Source organism: Vicugna pacos, chromosome 10 (genome assembly GCF_048564905.1).
Source record: "Vicugna pacos chromosome 10, VicPac4, whole genome shotgun sequence".
Classification (NCBI taxonomy): Eukaryota; Metazoa; Chordata; class Mammalia; order Artiodactyla; family Camelidae; genus Vicugna; species Vicugna pacos.
This window is the reverse complement of record NC_132996.1, coordinates 22978752-23001022: the sequence shown is the minus strand read 5'-3', so window position 1 is coordinate 23001022 and position 22271 is coordinate 22978752. Positions and strand designations below refer to the sequence as shown.

Below are 22271 nucleotides of genomic sequence, written 5' to 3'. Positions count from 1 at the left end.
GAAAATCTTGGCACACATGCCCTTGAGTACAGTGATTTCAAAATTTTCCATGATTTTAAAGCATTAACTTTAAGAAAAGATGATGTGAAGTCCCTAAGTTTGCATTAAGGAGGGTGCATTCAGGACTTCCCCAAATTCCTTCACCTTTCTCCTCAGACTTCAGGATGAAGACTATGGCAGTAGAGTCACCTTTCCTCTTGGGCCATGCTTATTTTTTCAATATTGCATATATGTTTCTCGTGCTTCTTCTATATCCCTGTCACTCTGCAAGAGAGTGGAGATAGTGGAGGCACACAGCTATTTCTAAGACAAGCTCTGAACTTCTGGCACAAGATTAGTCTGTGAAGTCTCAGATCTCTTTAGCACTTCTATGATCTCCAACATGAAAGCTTCTTTCCTTCACTTGCCTGTACCAACAGAAGTTTCCAGAAGTTTCTCCCAAGAAGCTTCAGGGGCCCCCATCAAAGGTTGTGAAGAACATGGTGAAAAGCTTTTTCCTTCTTATTCTCCAGAAGCCTTAGTTGACACTAGGAGCTGCATCATTGGTACAGGTTAGGCCAGATGAAACAAGGGTCATTATAGCAGGTGATGCTTGCGGTGGCTACAGTCATCTGAACTTCTTGTAGATGGATGACAAATCATCCAAGAGATGTTCCTGTTAAGTTCTTGGATGCATTAATGCTATTCTCTCTTTGGATGAAGTATCAATGAGTAGTAGGTGGCCAATGACGCCCACCCTGAGAGGACTCATGGAGCCCACCAACTGTCTTCAGTTCCCCACTCCTACCATGTATGGGCTGAAATCTCCCAGAACCATCAACTAATCAAGCTCTTGCTCTGATAACTTGGGGTAGACCCCTGTCCATATTCTTTCTTCTCATCAGCATTTGTCCTGCAGCTCCCGGGTCCTGAGGTGAGAGAATGCCTTTGGAGGAGAGACAAGCACTGGGCTAGCCTATCTCCCAGGCACTGATACCTGTGAATGCTTGTGAGCTCTTGGTTAAGGACGGTCTGATTACAAAAAAGAAACCCAAGAGCTACCAATCAAAAGTGGATAAAGAACTCCTGAAGACTGTGTGGCCTTTCTTTATAATGTCTCTGTATTGTGAAGTCTGGCTTTGCTCATTCCAGTAATTGCATCCTCAGAGTATTATTTTGATCTTTACTCCCAGAGGAGGATTTGTTTAAGAATCAAGATTTATATGATTGGACAGCTCTCCTGAGGCCTAGTAAATAATTCCGTAAATCTGGCATGTTGAACAATCACAGCTTTGGGGTCAAGGTTGGAATTTACAAATGTAATCAGAAGCTGGCATTTCCCACATGTGTTTTGGGACTATATAGACAAGGGGCACTGAATTGAATAAAATAACTATTGTAGAAGTGATCCAAAATGTTGGTAAGTGTTTTCAAAGAAACAGGAAAAAATTAAACACATTCTTAAATTTAGCTATGATTTTCAGCATTCTCTAAAGAAATTGGAGGTCAAGCCCCAGACTTAAGAGACTCATAAAATTCCTGGAAAAGACATCCAAAAATATGTTTCTGATGACTCTGTGTTGACCATATACGTAAGAAAGGGATCCAAATCAATCCGTCTTAGTTCAACTTCTGGACTAGGGAGACTGGGTTCCACATTCACAAATGGTGTATTAGTAATGAGTGACAGTGAAAATGAAAAAAATCTCTTTTTCTTTGTGGGATGGTTTTAGGAGCAGGTGATGGGTGTGCAGTCTGTGTGCAGTGGAGGAGGGGCTGGAATTCCACTACCCCTGCAAGCCTCCTCTAGCCACCCAACCCTGTGATTCCCAGAGGAAGAAACTGAAGCCCCCAGTGACCATGTGGTCTGCCCACGGTGCTTTCATCAAGACTGTCCTTGAAGATGCAGTGAGACAGATAATTCCCTAACATAAGGAATTAAGATTCAACATGAAATATTCTTGCTTTTTGACAAAAATACTGTCATTAAAGAGGATGATATTGCCAAATTTCCTTCTGTTCTAAAACCAACCTGTTTTGAGAAAAATCAAGTAGCTTTCATAAAAGAAAAGGTGGACCTAAGCTTCCAAAAGGAGATTTAAGTCCTATAATTTGCTCTGGGAAATGTCACTAGGGTAAGAAGCTTCTTATGCTGGGGACTTGACCATAAGGAGCCCACACTTGTCTTACTCTTTCATGCCAGCTGTTGGGTAATCAAGTCATTCTTTCCTGCTTATTGAAGGCAGCAGTGTGCAAAGAAACAGGCCCTCCTGTCTTTGCCTTCTACTGCATGGAGGTCTCTGAATCACTGTCCTGGACTCTGGCCTTTTCTCTGTTAGGGGACATAAACTCACCACAGCATACAAATTAGCTGCTTTATAATGACCTATTGAGTAAAAATGAAATCTGGTAACAAGAGAAAATTAAACACTTTGAATTTCTAACTTTTCACACCAGCAGCTTTTGCTTTTCCTAAATGCTCCTCACCAGGAGTGAAGTTCCCTGGGAACCTAAAAAAGTGCTTCTTGCTACCAGCGAAGATCAAAAAGGGGTTTCTCCTTCTCAATTCTATTCCAAAAAGAAAAAGAAGGCACCACACCATTGTTTCCCTCATTGGCATCCCACACCCTTCCCCTTGCATCTAACAAGGTTACTGGAGTGTTCCTTCCGCACTAGGGTGTGGGGTTTCCATTGGGGATGCAGCTGGCCACAGGCAGAGATGCACAGAGAGCAAGATGCCATGCGGGGAAATTAGATGGGGACAAAGGAAATGTTCACCACACAATGAAAGGTAATAGGATTCCCAGCCAACGTCCTTTCATCTGAGCCACTATGACTAGCCCATTACTTCTCCAATGCCCTGTGACATTTCTCTGGTATTTATGACTGTCAACCTCCCTCTTGAATCGTGCACATTTACCTTGATGTATTTCTTATCTGGAGGGGAAAAAGCATCTGCAATCCCAAGGAGAAATTTGCTGTTAAAAAGTGACAATGGGGTATGCAGGGGACGTGGGAGGGTTCCTTCCTGACATCAAAACAGAGGGTTGCTCTGCAAGCTAGGCTGATGAACATCCATGAGACTGGATGAGACGAGATGGAGCACAGTCTTCCCACAAGCCCTGTCATGAATTGCTGGTGCCTGGACGCAGGGAGAATTTCCCTAAATCCCTTGTCATTTGACTCAGATGAGATGCTTGGACATCCATAAACTTTTTGGAACTCGGTAAGCTGAGGACACTGTAAGCAAATGAGAGAAGACAGAACGCTCTCTCTCTGGGCTCTGATTTTGGTTTTAATAGGGATGGTCCCCCTTCTGGGCAGGGAGGCTAGAAGGTCAGCTTGTCCTCAGTCACATGGAAAAGCGAAGGTGATGGGAGAGGAGAGTGTAAAGGATCAGGTCTCTTGGGTGGCTAGGGCCACTTCTCTTTAACTGCCCAGGACAACTGTGAGATAGGATGACACTGACATCAAGAGGCCACCCAGAGGCGCACAGTGAGACAGTGTGGCACACTCTGCTATGGAAAGGCAGGGCGGGCTGCCACCAGCCATGGAGCGGCTCCCCTAAGATTGTGGCTGGGCAAACTAGCTGTGGAACTCAAGCGTGACTGTGATAAAAAGGCACAGCCTCTGGGAAGGATAAGAGCCAGATGTCTCCGCAGAAAACCTGGGCTTTGTCCTGTAAGGACCACAGAGCAATCAGCTGGTGAGAAGCCCCTGCACCAAGACTCAGAAAGCAAGCCTCTGCTTTACTTTTTACAAGTCAAGTGACCTCAGGCCTCAGGTCCCTGAAAAGGAGGGGATGATACCTATGGGAGTATAAATAATGCAGTTAAAGCCCTTAGCACAGTGCTTGCCGTACTGTACTCAAAACTCAGAAGCCATTATGACTAATATTAATAGGTGTAAGGTACTCCACCACCATTTTTAAACAGAGTGATGTTGTGGGGGCAGAGATAATGAATATACACTAATTTCATGCTATAAAACAAAAGGAATGAGGCCTAAAAAAACCATGCAATAAGAGGTAGCTCCATTTGCTCAAAAGTCCTTTGTTTGTTATAATCTTTGGGGTTTGTCTCCCAGTTTCTATAAGATTTTCAGAGCTGGAGAAGCACCCATAATACTGCCTTCTAAAGCCATGTGCTCACCATCTGATCACAGACCCTTCCTTTTTAAAAAAAAAAATGGGAGGGGAAGTTAAAACACACATACACAAACCAGTGGATTCCATAAAGACCCTTTTGGTGAGTGTTCATTCCAGGATAATAAACCAAGCCAACGTCTGGCTGTGTTTAAAATCAACAAAACCAGCAGGAAAGGCAAAAAGAAGGGAATGGAGTGATCAGCTTGTTTTGAAAGCTGCCAACAGTGCTGCTTCAGCAGGGGCTGGTGCCGAGGAGCCCTCAAGAGAGGAGAAAGGAGACAAATGCAGACGGGACAGGAGCCGAGGACGGGGGTGGGGGGGTTGGAGGGGACAGGCCTAATGGGAAGCAGATGTGGCCTGGGGCCTGTGGGAAGCTTTCCGCAGGATTTCAGGCCTCTTTGGGAGCTCTGGCCTAAGAGGCTAGTGGGTGTGGAGGGTTCAGACCTCCCAACCAGATCATAAATTTGATCTAATGGCTACGTTTATTGAGCACTGTACAATGTGCCAGCCTGTGCTAAACTCTTTACATGCATTATTTTCCATGTGATTTTATAGGTGAAGAAACTGAAGCTCAGGGAGGCATTGGGAATTGTGCATAGCTGCTAAGTGATAGAGCCGCCTGCCTCATTCTCGAAGCCCAGCTCCTTGTCACAAAGTTATATTGCATTTGGCCCTGGGAGGACTAAACAGCAAGGCATGTGGACCAGCTGGCTGAGATCTGGGAAATGCAAGTTGGAAGGGAAAAGGTTAAAAAATGCCTAATTGTGAGTTTAAGTCCAATTGATGCCCAGGAAATGTCACCCATAATGTCATCAGATGAAAGGACTTTTGCCCAGTTTCCACATGCAAGGGGGCCCCGCCGTGGCCCCCAAGTGCCTGACAGAGACAGGCACCCCACAGCCCCGGAGAGGAGGTGCCGGGCCTGGGCCCACCATACCGATGGTGCAGTGCTCGCCATTCCAGCCGGGGCTGCACTCGCACTTTCCGTCCCGGCAGGTCCCATGCTCCGCGCAGCGCGGGTGGCAGGCACGCTGGTCGCAGGCCGCCCCCATCCAGCCGTCCTCGCAGCGGCAGGTGCCCCCCACGCAGACGCCGTGGCCACCGCAGTCGGCAGCACAGATCTCTGTGGGGGGAGGGGCCGGGGAGGGAGGAGAGAGACAAAACCACAAGTGAGCGAGTCATCCTTGGGAACAAAGCTCGCACTTGGCTATCTACCACGGCTTCCGTGAGCAGAGGCCCGGGGGGCTCCTCTGTGGACAGTGACCCTCGGGCAGGAACAATTCTCCAGGCAGAGGCCTGTCCCAAGCCCGCGTCCTCAAGAGAGTGGGATGGGCTGCAGGGCTCCGCGCTGTTTGCTTTTTCCTGCTGCCATCCTGTCCCTGCTTTTGTGCTTGCCGCTTCCAAAGGGGACCGGCCTTCCGAACAGATGTGAGGAAAAGTCGAATTTAATTAAAACCCAGTTATGTGTGAAAACAAAGTGAGGATGAGTCCCCGATCGCCACGCGAAGGGCTGGTGGGTCTGGCTGGAGTGTGGGAAGGGTCCTGGGCTTGCGTTTCATTCCAGCCTTGACACTAACGGAGGTGGGGTGAGAGGGAGGTGGACCCCTGAACTCTGTGGGGTCACTCTGGGTGCTTGTTCTGGGCATTTGCTGGGTGCATGTTCTGTCCTCCTGCTCCTGGCTTCCTCACTCCAGCCCTAAGCACCAGCTAAGGGGCCTTTCCCATCCAAAACAAACAGCTGGGGTGGGGGCGGGGACACTTCACAGCCAGAGTGGAGTCGTCCAGCCCTTCACAAAGGCCCGTCTGTGAGATGGTGCAACACACACACACGACCTGATTCACAAGCCCCTTGGGCCCAGGGCCAGCGACAGCTTCATGGCTATGCAGGCAGAGGCTGTGAAGGGTCTGGAACACAACTGCTTTTTAGGAAGCTGGCTGAACAACTGTGGCCATTGACGCTCTCTGCCAGCACTGTGATGGAGACCCTGACTCGTGGCCCGACATTCTTCAAATGAAAATCCCAGCGCCTTTAATTTCAAATTAAATTAACTGGCACCCGTGTCAAGTTGCATTTGCCCATTAGCCCTTCCAAGCTGTACTCCTGGCTTAGAAGCTACTAATTGTCTAGTTACTTTTGAAAAAGGATAGTAAAATTGGATCTCAGAGGCTCAGAACTTTCATATTAATCCACAAGGCAAAGGCTAAAATGTTTGAGAATAAAGAACTCCCTCCAAACCAACAGTGAGAGTTCCCATGTATAGTGTCTTCCTATGCCCAACACCTTGCCAAGCAAACTAGCTGGAAAGGGAGGTACTGCAGGCAGTACCGCATCAGGTTTCTTGGCTGCCCAGAGAGAGAGGCTGCTGGAAAACATGTGGAAAGAGCCCTGACCTGGAGCCGGGGACCTGGGTTCTGTGCAGGGCTCGGGCAGGAGCTGAAGCTGTGTGAGCCCGGGCAGGCTCTCTAATTTCATTGCTGATATGGATGCTGCCTCATGGCACCTCTGCTGCCCACGGGGGCTGTGATGAGCACTCAGTGAAGCAGAGGACAGAAAAGGGCATGGCAACGGTCAACGGTCGCTAACTCCAGAAAGGTTTCTCAGGACAGTGAGTTCTAGATTAGGTGTCCAAAGACGGGGCTTGCCAGGTCTGCGCCTGCTCAGCCGCCGATCTTCTGTGTGACCTTGGGAAGGTCACTTGCCCTCTCTGGAGGTCAGCTCCCTCATCTGCTGCAGAGAAAGGTGATGGCTTCTTAGACTGTGGGAGTCTATGATATACACACCCCTCCACGTTACACAGTGCAATCTATCCCCAAGGCTCGGCTGGAGTGACCCTCCTCCCTGGAGAAGTCTCCCACGATTCACCCTGTGGTCATGCTGCTGCTCCTCACCTTTCCACGTGACATGGTGCACTGCTCTTCTCTTTTCTGTGTCTCTTACTGTCAGACTAGGGACACCCTGAGGCTGGATGAATTCTTCTGATCACCCCACTGCCTGGTACCCAGCACAGATCGTGGCACAGGACAGACCCTCAATTAAGGTTTGCTGGATAATGGAAAAATCCTTGTGTTCCCTGGGGCTACAGGAACCTAAGAATTTAAAACAATGCAAAGACACCCTGTTCAGCTCAGCTGAGAGTCAGTCCCTGCCTGTCTGCTTATCTCTAGTGAGTTGCCCTCAGGAAAACTTCCCAAGTAAGGGTGGGGCTGTGGAGCAAAGTGTCAGGATACCATCCAGCAGCCCTCCAGGAATGGGGCTTTCTCAAGATGTTCTTCAAGCTTCCTTGCTTTTTTGCTCACAGGGACAACATCTTGGGCTTTCCTCAAGACAAAAATGACAATCTCAGGTCCGGGCCTCCCTGAATCTGAGATTCCCTCCCTCCTGCACAGCAGTGCAAGGGCATCAACGCAGGTGACTCCGGAGGCGGGGCCTGCTCTCAGGGCTGGCTGAGACTGTCACCTGAGAGCCCCGAGGGAAGATCAGCTTAGCCTTCATTTGGATTTACTCAGCACTTTTTCCAGGTGGCAGTTGATGATGTGAAAGTAAACAGCAAACAGCACTTCTATTCACCGAGGCGTGAACCAGGAGAGGGATGGGCTTCGGAGGACAAAGTCGTGGTGTTTTCAAACCACAGGGCACCTGGAGTTCATGGGGTTGAGGGAGAAGAGGCAGGTCCTCACTAACCGCTAGTTCATTTGTTCACTGATTAACCTGGAGGCAGTATGGGTGAAAGAGCATAAAGCTTGGAATCAGGTGGGGATCCAAATCTCATTTCTGCCTGTTGTGGGACCTCAGGCAGCCTATTCAATTGCTCTGAGCTTCGTTTTCACCTTCCGTAAAATGGGGATGGTGATAGCACCCGCTTCAGAAGGTACACTGCCCTAATACACGGGGTATTCCCACAGACTTCGTCATTGTTCCAGCGATATCCCAGCATGCCTGCTGTGTGCCAGAGACTGCGCCTGAGGCTAGGAATACAGAGGTCAATAAGATAAGGTTTCTGCCCTCCAGGAGATCATAGCCCAGACAAAGCACAAACTGGTGCCAAAGACCATCCAAATAACCTCCAGCTGCTACTCACATTGGCACTTTTCTTTGCTTATGAGCAATGAATAAAGAACCATGAATCTCAGGATCCAACAGATTTGGGATCTACTCTTGGCTTTGTCACTTATTGGCTGGGCAATCTATGAGGTGCAAGTTATGCAATTTATTGACTCTCTCAATGTCCATGTTTTATAAAAGGAGGATATTAACTCCCACTTCACCAATCTCACAGGGATGGCATTAGATCACATGAGGGAATGTGTGGAAAAGCCATTTTTGGCTTAGTAACTAACACTTACATCAGGTTTTACAGTTTACAAAGCACTCTTCACATCTAGCTTCTCATTTACCTGTGACAACAGTGCTGTGGGAGCACCTGGCTATTACCCTTAGAGATGAGGCTACTGAGACCCCAATAGCAGAGGGGGAATTCTACAAGGTCACGTGTTCATCTGGACAGTCCTCAGAGCAAGGCTGCAAGACAGGCATTTCACAAACAAGGACACTGAGTCTCAGACTAGGCAGGCTCCTGGTTCTTCCAGCAGATCTTCCCCCCATTTCTGGCCCCATTGCTTAGCCCTTGTTACACTCAAGCCAGACCCTGACTATGTGTGAAATGAAAGGAGACTCACTACATAGAGTTTCCCAGACACCCGGGCTCACTTTTCTCCTCTGGAGGCAGCGGAGCTGTCCCTCCAAACACTCCATTTGCTCGCCAGTTTACACTAGACATGCTCTCCTGGCACGAAGCTAAAGCCGCCTGGTGGCTGGGCACCCCTCCATCAGCCCTTTACAAGCTGGGCTGTGAGCTCTTAATGGAAGGGGCCTGAGCAGGGGACCTTGATGTTTATGGGGCGCTACGTGATGGTAACACAGCTTGTCAGTGTTCAGGTTCTCCTCTGCAGATGGCCTCCCTGCCTGAGTTGAGGAGACCCACTGACTCTCTATGTGAGCAGAAACCTGAGATGCTGTTTTATCATGTGGTCTCAAGTTGTAGGCCCATTTCTCATTTTATATTTCAATTTTTTTTGTTCTTGAAGTAAAAGAAATGGCTTTATTTTTCTTTCTCCAATTCTGCTTTGACACTAAAGCAGATATAACTTCCCAGAGCGATTGGTGGTGAAAACCAAATAGGATGAAGCTAAAGAACGTGTTTTGATGCTTAAAGTGTGCCCTTTACGTAAGGTAAGTGACACTTGGTGAATGTGGGTCACAGGTCATCTCAGTCTCAAGTTTCCTCAGTTGTAAACTGGGGATGATGCCCTCGACTACTGTAGAGAGCTGCTGCATGAATGACTCTCATTTGCTTAATTTCTTGAGCACTCGCTGTGATAAATCCTACAGGGGGCACCTAGGGATCCAGTGGTGATTATGACAAGACATGGTTTGTTCTTGACCTCAAGGAGTTTAAATTCTAGCATGGCAGATGGACATGGCTGAATTAAACAAGGTAACATGAATGGGAGTGAAGTTTCTAGCATGGAGCCTGGCACATCGTCAGGATATGATGAATTGTGCACACACATATCTTACAAGAACGGAAATGGGGTGTAGTGGCAAGTGTATCAGACAAGTCAGAAGACAGGATGTGAATTCTGACTGATGCAACACACCCAATACCAGTGAGTGTTGGATACAGGCCAGTTGATGCTCATGCGATTAACATCAGAGCTTTCTGACTAAATGCCGGAGGGGCGGGGTCTAGGAAGGGTCCTCTGAAGCACTATAGAGCACACAATCTGTAGGGCAGATCTGGATTCAGACTCTGACTCCCCAGTTTTTGTGGGCCCTTGTGGAGTCCTAGGGAGAATTAATTACTTGAGTGCTCTGGACCATACTTCTTGACCCCTAAATTGGGGTGAGTAATAATAGTCCCCTACAGGGTGAGTGGTGATAACTGAAGGAAAGGGTAAATGTGAAAGGCTCTATGTAAACAGCGCTATGTATGTTGTGTTATGTACACGACTGATTGATGGGGACCCAAGATGTCCTGTGTCAGCACAGCTCCTAGTCCTCTACCAGGAGAGCATCTCCCTAAAGAGCAAAATGTTTCCCCATAGCAGACTCAAATTTGGGTATGCAGCTCCTTCTCTGGTTACCTAGCATGGCACCATCAGCCAAGACTGCAAGACCATCAAAACCCAGTTAGAAGCCATTTGTGTTTGTAGCCTCAGCTTCCTCTTGAAATCAGGTGAAAATCCCCAGCTGTCCTAAAACCCTCATGCCAAGTCTGTAAAGAACTGTACAGGGCCTTGGAGATGAACCAGGTCACATCCAAGGGCATCTCCGCTCTTCTCCTGGGGACAGCCACACCCATAGCACCTCCCCTCCCCCACCCATCTCTGCCCTGCCTCCCCATGTCCGTGTGTGTGTGTCTTCTCTCTACACTGAAAGCCCATTTGATGGCAGGCTCTAGCTTTTATTCAACTTGTTCCCCAGCAGCCGGCACCAGTCCTGGAACAGCCTGAGCTTTCAACAAATATTTGTTGAAAGAACAGATGCATTTTTTAAAAAAGGCCTCATGAAAGAGGTGTTACATCAGTTGGCTCAACTCTATCTCATTGCCATATTGTATAAAATTTCTTTGGTTAAATGTTCTCACCCAACGGCTCAGCCTCCTTTGTGCCTTACCTTTTCAGAAACTCATCTTCTCCAATTTCAGATGGAGAACTTGAAATCTTCAGCTGTCTCAGTTCTTCCACCCTCACACACATCTTCCTTCTCACCAATGCCCATTCACAACCATTTCCCTTCTATGACATGGGAGCAAGTGGACACGTGATGAAGACGTGAAAAAGGCAGGGAAAAGTATATGGCTTGGTTATTAGTTAATTGTGCTCCAAAGTGTATACACGAGGGAAAAAGCTGTCCCAGGCTCCTCTCATTAAATGTTAATCCCCATATGAACCTGGATGAAGCCTGAGACCTATCATGACTACATTTTAATTCGTCTGGACTTTACAATCCCGTTCATTAAAATGGCTGGTGAGGGAAGCCATGCCTTTACCCTAAAGGGAGAGACTTACATATAATTTTCCCATAAAATTTCTTCAACTTGGAAAGATGCTCAAAATTGACCGAAGTCAGAGATACACAGGACCCCACCCAAGGATATGTGTGCTCTCCTGCTGATCAAGGAACAGATACAGGTGAGGCCGTTTTTAAAATTCTGGAATGTGAAAGCACAGCCTTGGCCCCATGTGACTCTGGGGAAGTCGTTTAGTAAGTCTGTATTTAGCACTAAAAGGGACAATAGGGAGTATTGCTCTATTCTGCTTAGGAGTTGAAGTTCTTAGGCTGATCTTAAGAAATTTTAATAAGGGGTGAATAGTTATTTTAAATGATACCCGCCAAGTTTCCCTGTTTCATTACTAGTTCACCTGAGTTAGTGCACGGTGTGGGGGAATTTCTCTGAAATCTTGGTCCTTGGAAATTCTTTGGAAAATTTCTCATGAAATCCTTGGACACTTTAAGTCCAAGCCCCACTAAACAGCATTTGAGACAGAACATAAGGAGAAAATGTAGAACCATTGTTGGTGGCACACAAATATTATCTCATTAAATCCAGACTAGAGAATCTCAAATCAGACTCTGAGTCTCCTTTGGCACCCTGACCCAAGGTCTATCACATTAAGTACTTTTCCTTTTGTTTGTCTATTTATCTGTCTGTTCATCTTTCATCTATCCATCTGTCTCCCCATCAGCTCATCCATCTGTCCATCCACCCACCCATTTAATCATCTAACCAGCTATTCAGCAGCTATTCAGTCAACAGGCCATGTAACTGCTCATCCATCCATCCAACCATCCATCCATCTAACCAAAAATGTGACTTGGACAAGTTACTTTATCTTTGTCTGCCTCAGTTTTCTCATCTGCAAAACAGGATAGAAACACCAACATCCTAGGTTCATGTGAGGCTTAAATGAACACCATGTAATGTGTCTAATGTCATGTACGTCTTTTATAGAGTAAACACTTACTCTATGGCAACTATATCATGTTATGTACTACAAAGAGGTAGGGGAAGGGAGGGTTTGAAGATCCTGGGGAGAGCAAGGGGAGGATGTGAGCAACTGAGATGCCTCTCAACAGCTGGAGAGGACTGGATTTGGAGCATAATTGGAGCCACACGCTTCATGGGTTCTTCTTCCCCTGGGGAGAGGTATGTGGCAGAGGCCTATGTAAGGGACAGGCCAGGATAATTTGAGAGCACTTAATCCATGGCCTCAGTAGTCTCAGTGGGGTAGGAATCCCGTGCTGAGCAGGATGCTGATGGATAGATGTGGACATCTGAAAGAGCCCAGGAGGGGCTAAAGATCACAAGCAGGACGTGATTTGGCTTCCAGTGCTCAGAAGCCTGGCTATGAGATCAGAGATGGTGAGTGGTTGGAACGATCCCGGGTTTTGCAAGGTGGATGTGGAAGAAAGGTGGGGACACAGGGAGCTGAGGGTGATGAAGGAAGACAGCTGGAGGTGAAGGACCAAGGGAACAGGGGGAATGAAGGAGAAGGAGGGCGAGCCAGGAGAGACCTGATGCTGGGCAGGAAGTGGCCTGGATCTGGCCTGGGGATCTCCTTCAGGTGGGTTCGGGGGTAAGAGAGAAGAAGAGCAAGAAAACTTACAGGACCAGTTTTCATGGTCAGAGTACGAGAAGTCGCCTCAGAGATTCTCTAGCCATCGTGTAGACAGGAAAACACAGGCCAAAGAGAGGACGTGCCTTGTCCTTGGCCACGCAGTGAGGTGGATGTCAATATTTGAGAAAGTCATGTAAGGGCCCAGCTAGACAAATGGCTAAAAGGGGTGGGGGGCGCTCATCACATCCTTTGTGCCCTCCTCTGTGCCTCTGCGCAGGCTGTCCTCATGGCCTAGGTTTTCCTTTATCTCAGTCTTCACATGTTGAACTCTGGCTACAATGCCACCTCCTTCTTGAAGTCTCTTTCCAGTGCCACAGCTGGAAGCGGCTTCATCTCCTGCCTTCCTAAAGCACTTTATTATGCAAACCTTTCTTTATCAGTGAAGATAAACCTATCTTTATTAGTCTACCAGTGTGGCCTCCAGAATCCTGCTGTCATCAGATTCGCCTCTGCATTCCACAGTGAGTCGCCCACAGGAAATGTATCTTTTGACTGCATCCGTGTGCTGCCAGATTGCAGCGGTCTGGCACAGGGCACTCCATGTAACTATTCAAGATACCATGATTATGGACAGGACAGAGGCTTGGACTTAGGTAAGCTGGGGATGAAAGCCTGCTCTACTACTTCCCAGTTTCAGGAAACAAACACTGCATATATCTGAGCCTTGTCTTTGTTGTTTATAACATAGCAGCAATGATACCGATTTACCAGAATCTTAAAATTGATTAAAAAATATAGTGAGCACCTACTATGTGCCAGATACCCCTAGATGCTGGGGATTCAGAAATCGTATTCAGTTATTCCTATCCCCATGGAACTCAAGTCTACCTCCGTGTGTAAATGAACACAAAGCTGGCCACCATGCCTGGCACACAAGAGGCTAATTACAAGTTAACTTTCTCTTCAAATGGCCAGGTATCCCTATATTTTGAACAATTTGGTAAGATGCTAGCGCCCACTCCTTCTCTAAACTGGGCAGATGGCTTTTTAGTCTCAGTGCAGGTTTCAGGAAAGGAGCCTCTGACTCTCTTACAGTAATTAGTCTCCTTTTGACATTGAAGCCAGACCCAAGCCACTCTCCTATGCTTGTCAACTTCCATCCCTATCACCGGAGAGTGAGAGCTGCTCCAAGCTGTGCCCCTGTCCCACAGATCTAGACAGCAGAAAGATAATGAGCCTTGGAAACCACACGGCCTTTCACCTCACGCAAGAAGCTCGGAAAGCTTTCAAACCAAGCAGAAAAGTGGATTCCGGTATGCTGGTGCAGAGTGGTCTCCACATCAACTCCCCCAGGACTAGAATGTCAAGTTTTCTGAAGCTCCTCTCACAGGAAGTAGTAAGCCACTGCTCTTTATCTCGATTGGAGGGTATCTAGCTCCCTGATTAGAGGAGTTCAAAGCTAGTGTGGGGGAGGCCTCCAAACAGGGTCTGACTTTGCAGAAGGATAACATGCCAGGAAAGGACTGGTGAGCAGAGATGCCAAAAAAGTGACCAGGATGTGTAGTTTTTGGCCAGGGCTGGACACTACCCCCACTAAAAAGGCCCAACCTGGTGAACTGAAGAGACAGCCAATGTTCAGCCCTCCAGCCCTGATTCCTTCTGTGAAAGGCCCCACCTCTCTACCCAGTCATGTGCTTACTTATCTAACACTCTCCTGGACACCTCCCCCTAGATGTCCTCCAGGCACTTCAAACTGCATGCCAATATTACAGTAAGCTTTCTAAAACCAAACCTGACCACATCACACCTCTGCTTGAAACTTTTCAGTGGCTTCCACTGACAAATCTAAACTCTTCCAAGGCCATTTGTGACCTGACGCCTACTAGACCTGACGCCTACTAACTTCCCTCACTTCTTCTTTCTCTATTGCCATAAATATCTTAAGCTGAGCTACTCCAAATTACTGCTCTTTCCTAGAAAATGCCACGAACGGTTCTATCTTTGTACCTGTTGCAAATCTTTGATTTCCATAATGGGCTGCTGCACGGCGCTTTCCTCTCCCTTCCATCTATGCCAACTCAAATCCAATCTCCATTACCCATCTTAAATTCCACCTCCTCCAAGAAGCCACCCTGATCACTCGAGCAGAAAGTAATGGCTTTTTTCCTTGACCCCTTGCAGTATTTCCAGGTCCACCATGGTCATGATCCAGTTTACATGGTTCCTGGTGATGTCACCAAATAAAGTGGTACCTTATAAACCTGATACCTGATTCATGGACAGTATCAGAGTAACCTTGGTAATAGTCAACTGTAGAGTTATGCAGGGGGAGACACATGAGTTCTGAAGCCAGAGAAAGCTGGATTTGAACCTTGTTTTCCCAGAATGTCTTTGGGAAAGTCACTCAAATTCCCTGAACCCTGGTTTCCTAGGAATAACACCATGTGCAGTGTCAGAAGCTTATGTATTTGTTCGAATAAATCATGAAGCACATATGTGAAGGAGCTCTGTAAAATGTAAATAAAGGTCCATTCAAAGAGTAGTTATTATTTTAAAATTACAAGTGATCATACCGGCAGTTTGATTCAGGAAGACAGCTGGAGGTACTGCACAAGGTATCAGCTGGGGCATTCAAATAGAAACCTGGTTCTGAAGCTCCATTTCAGAAGGGCTTATATTTGCATACTGAAGAGCTCCAACTCTGATAGAAAGTGTTCCAGGGCTGTCGGGGGAAATTCTACTAAATTACAAAGCTGCCAGCTCTGGGTTTATCAATCTTTTAACTCTGGCACTATTTAGCGGTACACCTATTTGGGCCCAATTTCCCAGTCTCTGATTCAATGTTAGTAACTGACCATCTCATTGTGACTAAACCTCCACACGACTTCCCAGACAACTGGTGGGCTCTCCTCTGCCTCCAACACCACCTCCTCCTCTGCTTCACTGTCAGTCTCTCGGATATTTATTATTCTGAACTTTGATTGTAGGCTGTCACTTGCTGTTGGGAAGGGGCACGGGAAAAGTCAGGTCTCAATGGATATGACTCCTTGGGTGAAATTCTAACCTTGAGTTTTCCCTCCCAGAACATACCTATACAGAAATAGCCCAGCCTAATCATTTCCTTTTGATGTTTAATTGGATGATGGTGCTGTGCTTTCCGGGCTGAGAAGCTAATGCTTCTCAGAGAGGGAACAATTCCGGCTACGCAAATGAGACTTGTAACAGGGGAGAATGCTCAACGCTGAATCTAATTTTCTCTCCCATCCATGAACAGAAGACAGTTTCTCTGGCATTAAAGCATCTCACTCAGTCTTTCTGTCATTAATAAGAATTAAATTCTGTTCTCTCAAATCTAAATGTAATTATATTTTGCCTTGTAAATAAAATTGAATTACCATTTTCAAAATTTAGCACTAATGCAACTGCTATGTTTAGAGCATCAATTTTTTTTAACCCTGTTGCAACTTTCAGCTTTTATTATTTTTTTTAAAAGCATTGGGCTTATTTTGCTGTCAATTGTGACTCAATTTGATTACAAAGCCTTTCTGTTCCCTATCCATCTGGTCATTTTTGTTATTATTTATGCTTTGTGATTTTTTTTTTCTTTTTGGTAGGAAGGGAGAGTAACAGAACAAATTGAAAGATCAGAGGATCTGAGTTTGAATCCTAGAAGGTCTCCCTAAGTTATGGTAGGACCTAGGTCAGGCTGCACTGATAGAGTTACTTTAAGAGCTCTGACGTGGAGTGTGAAAGGGAAATCTTCAAGGTGCATTGAAAAAATTTTAATCTGAGATTTTCAGCAAGACATTCAGTGGACTCTATGATTGGGACCCTGCCTCCCTTTCTGGCCTTACTTCCTCACCCACCTCCATGGTCCTACTCTCCAAACCGAGGTAGGACTGCTCTGTACTCCTGCACAGGCTGTTCCCTCTGCCTGGACAGCCATCCCCTCCTCTGCCTCCAGGAAGCCCCTCTTCAGTTCCCTCTCACAGCCTGACTCACAAGTCTCCACTGTGGGGAAGACCTTCCCAGGTTCTCCTCTGCCCGCTTCCTGGGCGAGCACACTGCTCCTACCCTTGTGCCCCCAGACCCTGCCGTCCATATGTCAGTGAGAGGTCTTAATAGGCTGCTTAACTGGGTGTCACTTCCCGAGTGGTGCGGAGGCCAGAAAGGTTGGTGAGTGAATGAAGTGGACGTGTGTGCTTCCAGTGGTGGGTGCATGTCGGACCTGTTCTGGGTGCTGTCTGAGGGGCTGTGCTCATTTCTGGAAAGGATCTCAGGAAGCCCATGACCCTGAGAGGAGGCCGATGCTAGGCCGATGCACTGTGGGGCCCTTGTGCTGGTGTTTGGGGATGAATGTGCCAGCACTTTCATGACTCTTCATTAAGACTCGATGACCAGAGCTGGTGGCTGGGGGCTGGGGTGGCAGAGAGTCTCAGAAAACAGAAGGAAACTGAGCCTCTGGGAGAGAAAGCCCGTTGTTCAAGGTCACATAGACTCAAATCCAGGTCTCGCACCAAAACTTTACCATATAAACTGCCCTCAAACTTAAATTTGTTAGAGTCAGAGGACTGTTTGGCTAATCTAGATTTAATCATGCACTCTAAAAATATACATGAATACTTACTTATTGGGTGCTTACTGAGTGCCAGCCACCACATTAGGCATTTTATACATACATATTAAAACTAATTTGAAAAACAGCCCTGCAAGGCAGGTATCATTAGGCAGATTCTTTGGATAAGCTCAGTCTTGAAAATCTACCTTGGTCCCTCTCCAAATCCCATGCAATTCTTCCTGACTCCACATGCTAACTCCAAACCCGTCCCACTGAATCGCTAAAAGATCTCCACCTGTTATTCCATGAAACTCAATTGCAGTGAAATGATAAGAATCATAAACCACCAGCATGAGCATTTTACAGTCGGAATCTCTGCCACATACTGCTTCTGTGAGCCAGCAACCCAAAGGAATAAGATGTAGTGAGAGGGCCCTCTCAAATAAAAGTCATTTATGGAAGACAAGATTGGAGAGGGCTCACAGAGCGGTGGAAATGAGGAATGAATTTATGAGGCTGAGGACAGAGATGGCTGGGCTGGGGTGGAGGAGAAGGAAGCCCTGAGGGGGAGCCCGCGAAGGGGCAAATGATGGGTTTAAGGGATCGCATCCGAAACGGTACTTCTGGAAAACACCACAGAGCCTGAAATATACTTCAGAAGTTGTTAGGCTCTGAAAGAAAGGTAGGCGTTTCCAGTTTTAAGGACCATCTCAAAGAGGTTAAATTCCTCCCCTTTTCTAAGGTGGCTCTGAGCCAAGAGGATGAAAAGCCAGCTAAAGTACTTGGTGGTGGGGTGGCTGTGGCAGAGGAAGAGTCCTTCTGCTCAGCAGGGCTGCTGGATGTGCCCACTTTATGCAAAAGCTGATGAGGCATCCAGCCCAGCAGGGCTACTCCCTGGGGAAGATGGCCTGAAGGAGGTGAAATGATGCCAGCTCTCTTCCAGGAGGGGTGCTGGCTGGCACTGCACATGGAATGAACATGAGCTAGGTCTGGGAAGTGAGAGCAGGAGCCCAGGGATTTGGTTTTAGTCGTGCAGAGTGTTATATGTGTGTGGGTTGAGGGGGTGGTATGGAAAAGGTGGGGGGAGGGGGTGGGGAGGGGTGGGGAGTCCTGAGAGAAGGGATAGACAGTCTAGCTGGTAGTGTGCTGGGATCTTCCTGGGCAGATAATGAACAATACAACCTTTAGCTATAGCCACTCAGTCCTTTTTGATAATTTCTTGGATAAGTCATTCATTCAAAAATCACTAGAACCTACTGGGTGTCAGGCCCTACACTAGACAGAATGACAGATTCCGACTTTATGGGGTTCTCAGTTTGGCAAGAGAGAGGTAGATTATAATACATTGCTCAGTACGCCTGAGAGCTTACAAGAGGCCTTGGAGCCAGTTTTGGATTGATCTAGACTCCGTCACTTACAAGGGTGGGAGATATTGGCAAGGAATTCAACTTAGCTCTGAGTTTCAGTTTCCTTATCTGTAAAATGGAACAAGGAATACTTCCTTCACAGGATTCTTATGAACCTTAACTTAATACAATGGTTGAAAACACTTAGTTCAGTACCTAGTACACAGTTAAGCATTAAGAAATGAATGACTAATTAATGCTCCATCCTGTGATTTACCAGGAAGAAAGGCAAGATGACTGACAAAGTTACTTCTTTGGATGAAAAGAAGGCTTGAGGCAAGAGCTGAAGCCTTGGAAACAGAAAGCCTAGATTTAATTCAAACTCTGCCGCTGATTAGCTGAGTTACTTTGGAGAAGTCATTTCCTCTCTTCAACTCTTTCCCATTTGTAAAACAACAGCAGCACCAATCATCAACACCAACATTACCAGCGCCACCATCATCACCACCATCAGCAATATCACCATCATCACCACCACCATCATTATCACCATCACCACCACGACCACCATCATCCTCACTGACACTGTCATCACAATCACTATCACTGCCATCACAACCACCATCCCAAAAGACTGAGGAAGTGAAGTCCCACTGGGCCCAGAGTTGAGGACACAGATGTGTTGAGGGTAGGAGGTGGGACACACAATCTGTGCTCCTCCAGGCCATGGGAATCTATTCAAACAGTTGTCTTGTGTGGTTTGTCAAGAAGAAAGACCACATGAATGAGTAAGGACTTAATGAGGAATTTCTGAGATGAGATCTCTAGCCAAGCTGCCGAGAACCCAGGGGCCTGAGTAAACACTTGTATAAAATCTGACTTCACTGTTTCCACAAACCTAACCAAAGTACTGGGAAACTTGTCAGCTCGCATTTCATTACAGGCTGGTTGTTGAGTCAGGGCATGTTGATTTAAGCTGCTTTCATTAAATCCTGTTCTCTGAGTCAAACAGCAAGACACTCACCTCGGGCAAGAGATGGTCCCCCTTCCCCGCTAGATGGCGGGGGCCTATCTCTGCCAACCTCATCACCTGGAGTCAGTGCTGATGGTGAAAGGACCACGGAGGATGTCAGCTGGCCTGCAGCCCCTGACGGGAAGGCTCTAGGCGGTGACTGTGCCAGCCCTGCCGTGCCAGGAGCAAATAACACAAAGAGCATGACTTGAGCTACTGCTTGCTGGGTGTCTGAGTTGTGTTTGCCAGCATGCTAACCTCTTTACCCACGTATTCTCACCAAATCCTTACAACAATCCTGTAGGTAATCTTACCTAAAAGGAAACTGAGGGTCAGGGAGGTTAAGCAACTGGTTGAAGCCGTTCAGCTGGTGGGAAGCAGATCCTCTGAAACAAAGTTCAGTGCCTGTTCACTACTCTGTAGACAAATCCCTGAGCACAGAAGACAGGCCCTTGGCTACAGTGGCATCTGCTCAGTGAGGCATCCCTTAATTAGCTTCACGGCCTAAACGCCATTTCAGACAGCCTCCACTCTGTGAAGGTGCCCTCGAAAGGGAGGGAGGGGAAAGGCAGGAAGCATTCCCCCTCTAGGCGCTGCTCTCTGTGTGTACCTGCATCATCTAACTTAATCCTCACGTAACCCTCTGGCGTAGGCATGGCTGTTATCTCCATTTTTCAGACAAGGAAACTGCAGTCAGGAAAAGCCGAAGAACTTGCTAAGATCACACTCAGGACTGTACAGGTACTGCCTGTAGCGCAGGGAGAGGGAACTACCATCAACATGCATTCAGCAGCCTTCAAACTGGCTTCCAGTGAGAAGTGATGGCCGAGGAGAAGTTGTGGCCTTGGGGAGGCAGTGCAGAGTGTGTGCAGCGTGCTGGGGCCCCAGGCTGGGCTGTGCCTCGCAGCTTCAGGCACAGGAAGCCTTAGGTAAGTCTCTGAGCCCAGTGTGAGGATGGGGATGATACCACGCCTGTCACCCCGCCTCACCGGCTGTTGTTGCTGGTGTGTGTGTGGGTGTGTGTGTGTGACAGAGACAGAGATCTTTGTATGCTGTGAAGCACATGACAAACACACATCATTATTCTTATTGCAAGAGGAGACAGTGATTTTGAAGCCATCTTTTAAGTTCCTGGCCTCGTGGCAATCATGACACTGTTTTAGTTAGTTACCGGTTAGAGATTTAAAAATTATAATCCACATTTCTGAAAGAGCACATTTCCTCTAGCCACTCTCAAATGTCTCCATTAATATCAAGCGCTCTCACCAATGGGTGTTTTAATCATAATCACAACATAGCTAAGATGAACTGAGCCCATATCACGGGCTGAGTAGCATGCTAAGTGCTTTTTACATTATCTTCAATAATTCTCCAAATAATAATTTTCCAAGTTCTAACCCCACAAGGTAGGTACTATCATTATCTCCATTTTACAGCTTACAGAAGTGAAGTAACTTGCCCCAGGTCATAACTAGTGAGCAGCAGGGCCAGCGTCTGAGCCCAGGACTGCTGGGCCCTGGGCTCTTCCTATCACACGGAGCTCTTTGCCTTAGTGAATGAGGCCATGTGTCTGATTCTGGCTGCGGGGAGTGGAGGGCACAGAGTTGAGGAAAGTGCACTCTCACAGTTCCACTGAAGTCCCTTCCAGTGGGTCTGCAGCCTCCTTTTACAGGGCCAACTGAGGAATACTTGTGATCTCACTCGAAGTTACACCTGCCTCCATCAGAGGCTGTGGAGTTTCATCAGGGATTAACAGTGCATGGACAGTTATATTTCTGTCATAAATTAGCTTTGTGGCCACATAATGAATAATACAACCCAGTGTGGCTTTAAGAGGACTATTTATTACAGTGCTATAAACAGAGCTATATAAAAAGAATTACTCCTAAGACTCTGCACATCTGTGTCCACAGTCATGTCTCTACATGAGCTTTGCAAACAAGGATAAAAGTCCAATTTAGGCTGCGTATTGAACACCAGTTCTCCATTCAATGGGGAAAGGTAACTCAAAGTATTCCAAAGGCACAAATGCTGCACTGGATCTCGTTTTTGCCAAAGGTCTCAACCATCTTTCCATGATCACTCCCAGAACTGTTAACACACAAGATGATGAGTCAATCTGAGCTTCACTTTGTTTAAGTGGCATGGTGGGGAAAGTGACTGAGGGTGAAGAAAGATAGCTGGAGAAGCTATCGCTTTTCAGCTGTGCATCCTTGGGCAGGATTATTTAGAAATTTTCTGGGCCTAAGTTTCTTTATCAGTTAATTTCTCTTCAAGTGTTTGTTTGCTGCCTCTTCTCTCCCTTCCCAGGATGCAAGCTCGCCAAGATAGGACTTCTTACCTGTTTATCCCTTCTAAATAGAAGAGTGTCTTGCACACAGTAGGTGTTCAGTAAGTATTCACTGAGTAAGTACTATGTAAATTGGTAAAACGGGGATGATGATGCCTTTGTGTGGCTTTAAACAGCTACATGAGATACTAGAAGTGACCACACCTACTACATACCAGTAGTGCACTAGGTGATCCACCTATGTTTTCATTTACCCCTCACCTGGAGAGGGTGTCTAAACCATCAGGTGCTTATAAACAGAGGGTGCCAACAGAATT

At 47.0% G+C, this 22271-nt stretch overlaps 1 protein-coding gene across 3 annotated transcripts in view; it reads right to left on the bottom strand.

The window, feature by feature from the left end:
• TENM4 (teneurin transmembrane protein 4) overlaps positions 1 to 22271 on the bottom strand; it is a 709295-nt gene that overhangs the window by 108255 nt on the left and 578769 nt on the right. For all 3 annotated transcript variants that reach the window (XM_072969126.1, XM_072969128.1, XM_072969127.1), the window contains one exon: positions 5064 to 5249. In XM_072969126.1, the coding sequence (XP_072825227.1) occupies positions 5064 to 5249 (186 nt within the window). The remainder of the gene's footprint in view (positions 1 to 5063; positions 5250 to 22271) is intronic.